We start from the raw sequence: 8,247 nt of genomic DNA, 5'->3' as shown, positions 1-8,247 counted from the left end.
GGAGGCCTAGAGTGAAAGAACAGTGTTTGTTATTATTGTTAGTTTTCATCTCCTCTAGGTGGTACAAATGGTTAAGTGCTTAATTACTAGCTGAAGAGTTGGTGGTTCAAACCCACCCAGAGGTTTCTTGGGAGATAAGCCTAGCAATGTTTCCTGTGGAGCGCTTCTACACACAGGGGTCACCATGAGAAAAAGGGGCCAAGATTATGAAGGACTTTTAAATGCTAAACAGCGCATTCCTCCCCAGGCTTCCAGCTCCTTTGACTCAGAGACCATGTCTTACTCAATTCTGTATCAGACTAAGAATGTTGTTGTTAAATGCCATCTATATGGTTCCGACCCATAGTGACCCTGTGTAGGGTTTCTGGGAAGTAGCTGGTGAGTTTGAACTGCTGACCTTGATGTTCAAACCAACCTTGTGTTGTGTTTATCCTACAGCGCCACACCAGGACTCCAGACTAAGAAATGTTGTTGTTGTTTCCAAGTGACATCGAGTCGGTTGTGACTCAGAGTGACCTTAAATAGGCTTTCCAAGGGAAGGCTGATGAGTTTGAACACCGACCTCATGGTTCAAACCGACCTTGCAGTACAGTGTTTTATCCCACAGCACCACACCAGGACTTGGAATTGTCCTACAACGCCACACCAGGACTCCCTACTTAACAACATGAGTTTGTTGATGGTGGTTAAGTGCCGTTGAGTCTGTTCCGACCCATAGCGACGCTGTATAGAGTTTCAAGTTGCGGCTGGTGAGCTTGAACCGCCGATCTTGAGGGTCAAACCGACTTTGCAGCCCAGTGCATTATCCCATAGCGCCACACCAGAAGAGTAAATCCTAAAACAATGATGCCCGTTTGGTAACTCCACACCTTCCACATCCTCAAGGAATTTGGGAATTCTCAAAATTATAAACGGAGTCCTGGTGTGGCGCTGTGGATTAATGCTCTGGATTACAAAACCGGTTTGAAGCACATGGTCAGCGTTTCAAGTTTACCAGCCGCAACTCCGAAACCCTATACAGGTTCACTATGAGTAGGAACCAACTCGATGGCACTTAAAAACAACACCAACAAAGTTGTATACAAGGCATTAGCTACTTCTCCAGTTTCTGCAATGAACGCAATTGATTGTCTCTCATCCTCTCTGAGTGGTATCTGGTGTCTCCTCAGTAGAATGGCATCCATTTGTACCCCACCTAGAAAAGTCTGTCCTTCCTCAACTTCTGAAGAGGCTCAGCAAGCATGTGACACTTCTTCCACTCTGGTGGCATCACCATGAACATTCTTCAGATACTTGTGTTAAGTATGGGTTTTCTAAACCAATTCAGGATGCACCTGGGATCTTTCAAGTTGGAAACTTTAAAATATTTTCTACCAGAATTAACCAAAAAGAAAAGAACGATGTCTTTGCTTTTAAAGAAATCCTAATGACTCTCTTGAAAGGGAATTTATTTTAAACTCTGTATTCAAGTAACATTGTTTAGGTTGAATCATAAATTGGGACTAGTGCTCATCTCTTCCACTGATTCTTGCAACAATGTGTCAAACATTGTATTTGTTCCTGTTGTTGCTCTTGTTTGGTGTCAAAACATTATGTGGTGCGGCGCTCTCCCCCCAATTTTCCTGTGTTTGAAACCACTGTTGCACCCATCCTGTCAATCCATGTCATTGAGAGTCTTCTTTTTTCATTTACCAAGCAAAATGCCTTTCTTCAAGGAGTGGTCCCTCCTGAGCAAACGTTCAAAGTAGTAAGCAAAACAGTTTCACTACCCTTGCTTCTCAGGACCGTTCTGACTGTACTTCTTCCATGACAAATTTGTTCATTCTCCAGGTTGGAGCATTACTCTTTCAGGTGATTAGATTGTGATCACAATTTTATTCATCAGGCATGAAACAAAGATAGAAAATTTGTTCCTGGAATTACACTAATCAAAAAATAGAAATCCTTTTAATACCATTCCCGATTTGGGTTGTTGTTGTTAAGTACCGTTGAGTAGGCTCCGACTCATAGTGACCCTACAGAAGGTTTTCGAGGCTGTAAATCTTTATGGGAGCAGAAAGCCTCATCTTTCTCCCGTGGAACGGCTCGTAAGTTTCGAGCTGCCAATCTTGAGGTTAGCAGCCCGATTCGTAACCACTGCGCTACCGATTTTGGTTATAGCATGCAATTTTCCAGAAAGGGAACTGATTAGGTGACCAGATTTGATAGCACCCTCAAAAGGCGAGTCACACCTCCGCGCCTACCAAACCTGCGAGCTCCGCCTCCTGATCTGCACGATCCCAGCAGGCACCGCGCGCGACGTCACCGGCGCCCCGCCCCTCTGACTTCGCCCCGCCCCTAGCATCTATAGGCAGATGGCGGAGTTGGACATCGGGCGACACTGTCAGGTGGAGCATTGCAGGCAACGAGGTGATCAGGAGGTCCCTAGCCCCGGACCGCAGGAGACTCGGACCACACTGCTTCGGCGGAAAGTGGTGGAGGCTGAGAGGAGGCCGCGGAGACTGGGGCAGGATCTGAGTAGGCGGGGCGGGCGGGCGTGTGTCCCTAGGTTTGCAGGGATGTGTTGGGGTTTTTTTATGTCCCCTCTGAGCCTTTGGAGGAGACTTGTGATCTATTTGGGATGGAATCATGCATTTCCTGAACACATGCTTTGCAACAGTCGCTCTGACTTCTAGTGCGGCTTGCGGGATAAGTCCGCGGAGGAGCGCACGCAGGTCCTGGGTCGCCCAGGGCGCTTCCTGCTCTCTGCTTGAGGGAAGTCTTTTAGGTCTGGGAGCTGGGAGATTTGGGTTCCACTCCGGCCCTCCCTCTGTGATCTTGAGAAAGCACTTTTCATCTCCTCAAACTATTCTCTGGACTCTGACTTTCATTAATTCGATTATCTGTGACTCGATAGGCGTTTCCTAAGAACGTTGTTAAATGCCATCTATTCGGTTCCGATTCCTGGTGACCCTTTCTGTTCCTGTGCGAAGCTATCGCTGGCTATCAGACTATATAGGGTCACTATGAGCCAGAGCCAGGAGTCCTGGTGTGGCGCTGTGGGTTAATGCTCCAGACTGCAAAGCCGTTTGAACTGCAAGGTCGGCGGTTCAAGCTCACCAGCCGCTCTTCGGAAACCCTCTACAGGGTCGACTTAACGGCACTTAACAGCAACAACAACAATGAGCCGGAGGTTACATTACAGCACACCACTACATAGGCAAGGAGCTCTGGTAACGTAGTGGTTACGAATCGGGCTGCTAACCTCAGGGTGAGCAGCTCGAAACTACCAGCTGTTCCACGGGAGACAGATGAGGCTTTCTGCTCCCGTAAAGATTTATAGCCTCGGAAACCCTGTACAGGGTTGCTATGTGTCGGAACCGACTCCACGGCACACCACCACCACCACCACAAAGGACTGAGCTACTATGGGATATGAGACCTGTTTGCCAGCCTATGTTATGTGCCATGGAGTCGATTCCCACTCAGCAACCCTGCACAGGGTTTCCGAGGCTGTAAATCCTTATGGGAGCAGAAAACCTCAACTGTCTGCTGCGTAACAGCTGGTCGTTTTGAACTGCTGACCTTGAGGTTAGCAGCCATTCGTAGTGGGTGTCTATATCACTCTGTTGAGAAGGACTCTGAAGTTTAGCCCAGATTTAGTAGAAATGTCAGGAGTGTTTAGTGATCCTTGTTGACACACTCCCTGGTAGGCTCTTGTTACTTACCTTCTTGTATGCTGTCCAGTTTATGATTCCACCTCATAGCAATTCTGTATGACAGTGGAACAGCCCATAGGCTTTCCTAGGCTGTAGTGTTTACTGCAGCAGATTGCCAGGCTTTTTCTCCAACTGAGCAGCTGGTGGGTACCAACAACACACTTCCTGGTTCAGGGCTGAGAGCTTAATTCTTGTGGCACCACGGCTACTTTTGTTATTTATAGCACTCTGTATCTTTCACCACTGGCTGCAATCCCCAGTCATGCAACAGATATCCTATGTTTCCTTGCAGACCTTTCATATGAAAATTCATTCTGGTGTGCCCAATTCTCCCTAATGAGTCCAGTGCACTTAACATTACTTCTGTGACCTAGTTCATTTTTCTTTCTGTCTGCAGATGTCAGTGTCTGAGGTGAAGGCAGGTCTGTAGGCCTTTTGAACTAGTAGAGAAAGGTTAGATTTTTAGAGTATGTTAAATGGACGAACTAAATTTTATTTAGCTTCTGCATGGATAGGAGGAGGATGTCAGATGCCAAGACATTATCTTGATCATAACTCTCCCTCCTGATTTGCCTCTATAATTTACTTGGTCACCAAAAGCATCCATATAACAGGCATGTACAGTGTTTCCAGTTTAAATGAGATATGAACATTTTTTCAGATGATCACATAGTTTTTTTCTCTTATTGACATCTCTTGGTATGAAACAAAAGCTCATAAACTCATGCTTAGAAACAACAGGGACAGTTCATCAGACCCACTTTATGTGAAGGAAAAACTGTCATCAGTCCCTCTTCTCCGATAAGCAGAATTATCTGGGGTTTCCTTGGGTTGCACTAGAATTCCTTCTTTCTATTTTGGGTTAAGATACACTGTAAGTTGAGATCTTTCTGGGGCAGTTGCTCATTATACAGCGGCTGAACAATGCCTTCTATTTTTACTTCATAGGAGAAGTGATTAGATATATCCAGCCTCCCTTGGTTATGTATGCTTTTATTGAATATGAGGTACCTTGAAAACAATTTAGAGTGACTGATTGTATCAAGTGATAATGGTCAGGTCCCACAGCTGGGAATGGTTACTTTCATGTGCTTTCCAGAAGTTCACTTCTTAATTTAGTTGTTGGAGTGGTCCTCATCATCACGGAAAGAGTAGTTCAGGAATAAGTTTTGAAGTATTAATCCATTTATTGAATCTCTGGAATTATCTGAAAACATCTCCATCCAGTCACCATGGTATTTTTCTCAAAATTAAGTACAATCATGTGGCACTTAACGTCCTCGACACATTCTGTGAAATAGGATGTGATTTGGTTGTTGTGCTGACACCATATTGTGCTCTGTTTCTATTTTTTCTTTAAGCATCTGAAACAAGCTTCATGCTTAGCAGTGATTGTCAACATGCTGAGAAGGATTCACTTTTGTGTTTGGTCTTCAATCCAAGTCTTAAGCAATGTCTCCATATCGGATACAGATCCTTCTCACATTTTCATTGGCCAGTGGAGCCGATTCTTTAACAGCTTGGAAATTTTTTTGTGTGTTGAGGATCATTGTGATTCTTCAGTGCGACATACCTAAACTGCAGGCAATAGCATTCACTGGTTTTCCACCTTCATGTTGTTTAATAAGCTTTTAGTTACTTTCTTCTAGACTATTTGATATTGTGATGACTTTGTTTAACCTAGACACCCTAGGTTATTGGTCCGAAAATAAAGTTCTTCCATAGAGTAGTATTTTCAGAGTCTTTTTGCTTAAGAAAATAAAATTTAAATCAGACTAACCTGTATATATAATATTTTCCCTCAATTTTAGATTTTCTTCCATTTGTATGTGATGGTTGCTCAGGAATATTTTGGTAAGTTTTTATGTAGAATTTCAGATTTTAATGTTTGTAATATATGGATGTAACAGAATGATTTAAATAGCTGTTACTTACTTTAGCTATTGGTATTTAACATTCAGCCCATTTGGGAAAAAAACACAGGCTAGTCATAGTTTTTGATTGTTGTTGTTGTTAAGTGCCATCGAGTCGGTTCCGACCCATAGCGACCCTGTACAGGGTTTCCAAGGGTGTAAATCTTTACAGGAGTAGAAAGCCTCATCTTTCTCCCGCGGTGCAGCTGGTAGTTTCGAACCGCTGACCTTAAGGTTCACAGCCCGATTTGTAACCACTATGCTACCAGAGCTCCTTAGTTTTTGATTAGTCATGTATATTTGTCACCAGTCTTACAACGTCCAGAATTGGGGTTGCATTTGTGAATTTTATATAAAAGTTATACTTGTATCTTTTAATTACAAGAGATAATAATATCCACAGTATAAAGAACATGATAAAACTTGTTATGATTTTTTTTTAATTTTAATTAATAAAATAAAAAATATCCAGGTTGTATATTCTTTAAATTAGAGTCATATGTCATTTGCACACATGACATACAAAGTAAAATCTGGGAACAAACCTAGGATTTTAGAAAAAGGATTTTCTTTGTAATTATGTTTTCACATTTAAAAATTTCATATTTCATTAAGCATTTAATTTTTTTAAGTAATGCCCTGAAAAAATGAATTCTTTTCAGAAGCTAATTTCAGAAGATATTTCAAGTAAATAAGAGTAATGCATATTTATAAATTTGTTATAACTAAAGCACTCCTTTGACATTCTATTATTGATGATTTTTGCAAAATAAAAGGAATCAAATGATATGTTGTATTGTCAAGCACTGTAAAGTATTCAAAGGAAAGATTATTTAGAGTAATTATTTTTATTCAAATTGAAGTCAGACAACTGTGTTTTAAATTATTTGGATATACTTTAAGTGTATTGTTTGATTCCATTTTAATAAATGCTTTTTTTACAATCGATTTAAGCCTTGAACACAGAAGCAGAGAGTCACATGGCTGTTCTGAGGTAAGTTACTATTTCTCCTATCTGAGAAAATAGTTTGGTTTTCTTATACTTTTACTCTAAATTTGATTCCATTTTAAGCCAATCTGTGTACCCCCAGATTTAAATTTGGCATACTATATTGACTGATATAAAAAGGCTTATATTTCATTTGTATTATTTTTCCCAGTTAGTTTTCTACTTGGTATTTTTACTTTTCTATCTTCATAACTGGGAGGTGTGGTGTCATACAGGTGTTAGGCATTAGACTGTTAACCATAGGGTTAGTGGTTTGAATCCACCAGCCACCCCATGGGAGAAAGATGAAGCTTTCTGCTCCCATAGAGATTTACAGCTTCGGAACTCCTGTGCAGGGGCCACTATGAGTTGGAATCAACTTGACAGCACACAACACCACAATATCTTCATAATTATTATTTTCATTTACTTTTGTTTGAGTAATCCACTTATAACTTTCATCTATGTATTTACAAATATACAGAGGCATTAAGTGCCATCAAGTCAGTTCTGACTCATAGCGACCCTGTATAGCGTTTCCAAGGTACGATTGTGGGTTTGAACTGCCAACCTTATGGTTAGCAGTTCAGTGCTTATTTTACAGTGCCACATACAAAGGCATTAGCATCCTCATTCCATACTTCCAGTTTGTTGTGTGCATTTTTAGTAGTGCCTATGATAGGTTTCTATATTGTTCTGATTTAGCCTGTCAGCCCACCAGGAAGAAACCTCTAATACCAAAAAAATCCCATCCTAATTCTGAACAAATTGAAGCATTAAAGAAGGGCTGCAAGGTAGACAACAAACTATCATCTCTGTTACTGATTAAACATAAGGTGAATGAATGATTGAAGCTTACTATAGAGCCAAATCAGCCAGCATAGGAAACCCAGAATTAGGCAGATTTACCAGCATGGCACTGTGGCTTAATGTGCTGGACTGCAAAGTCAGTTTGATCTGTAAGGTCGACAGTTCAAGTTCTCCAGTTGCTCCTTGGAAACCCTATATAGGGTCACTATGGATCAGAACCGACTCTACAGCACTTAACAACAAACAACAACAAGCCACCAGTCAGAGGAGTCTTGGTGGCACAGTGGTTAAGTGTTGACCTGTTAACCACAAATTGTCAAGAGTTCCAACCCATCAGCTCATCCATGGGAGAAAGATGTGGCACTCTGCATCTATAAATGTTTGTTGTTGTTGTTGCTAAGTACCATGGAGTTGGTTCCTACTCAGTGACCCTGCACAGGGTTTCCAAGGCTGTAAATCTTTATGGGAGCAGAAAGGCTCATCTTTGTCCCATGGAACAGCTGGTAGTACAGCCTTAGAAATCTTATGGGGCAGGTCCACTCTGTCCACCTTATCCATTAGGGTCACTGTGAGTCAGAATCTACTCAACAGCAATGGGTTTTTATGGATACCCAGCACTAGACTGCTCACTGCAAAGTTAGTGGCTCAAACCCAGCAGCTGCTCCTTGGAAACCCTATACAGGGTAGCAATGATTTGAAACTGACTCGATAGCACTTCACAACAACCAGTTAAGGAGCTTTTGTGGCACACTGGATAAAGCACTTGGCTGCTAACTAAAAAGGTAGTGCAAATCCACTAACCACTCTATAAGAAATATGTGATTAAAAAAAAAAAAAA

The 8,247-nt window shown here is 41.8% G+C and overlaps 1 protein-coding gene across 2 annotated transcripts in view; it reads left to right on the top strand.

Annotated features, from left to right (window-relative positions):
* The first annotated feature begins 2,354 nt into the window (after window positions 1–2,354).
* Window positions 2,355–8,247, top strand: part of ZFAND1 (zinc finger, AN1-type domain 1) — a 19,004-nt gene continuing 13,111 nt past the window's right edge. For both annotated transcript variants that reach the window (XM_006830816.1, XM_006830815.1), the window contains exons 1-3: window positions 2,355–2,409; window positions 5,510–5,552; window positions 6,566–6,605. In XM_006830816.1, the coding sequence (XP_006830879.1) occupies window positions 2,355–2,409; window positions 5,510–5,552; window positions 6,566–6,605 (138 nt within the window). The remainder of the gene's footprint in view (window positions 2,410–5,509; window positions 5,553–6,565; window positions 6,606–8,247) is intronic.

Source organism: Chrysochloris asiatica, unplaced genomic scaffold (genome assembly GCF_000296735.1).
Source record: "Chrysochloris asiatica unplaced genomic scaffold, ChrAsi1.0 scaffold00001, whole genome shotgun sequence".
Taxonomy (NCBI): Eukaryota; Metazoa; Chordata; class Mammalia; order Afrosoricida; family Chrysochloridae; genus Chrysochloris; species Chrysochloris asiatica.
This window is presented reverse-complemented; position numbering and strand designations above follow the sequence as displayed.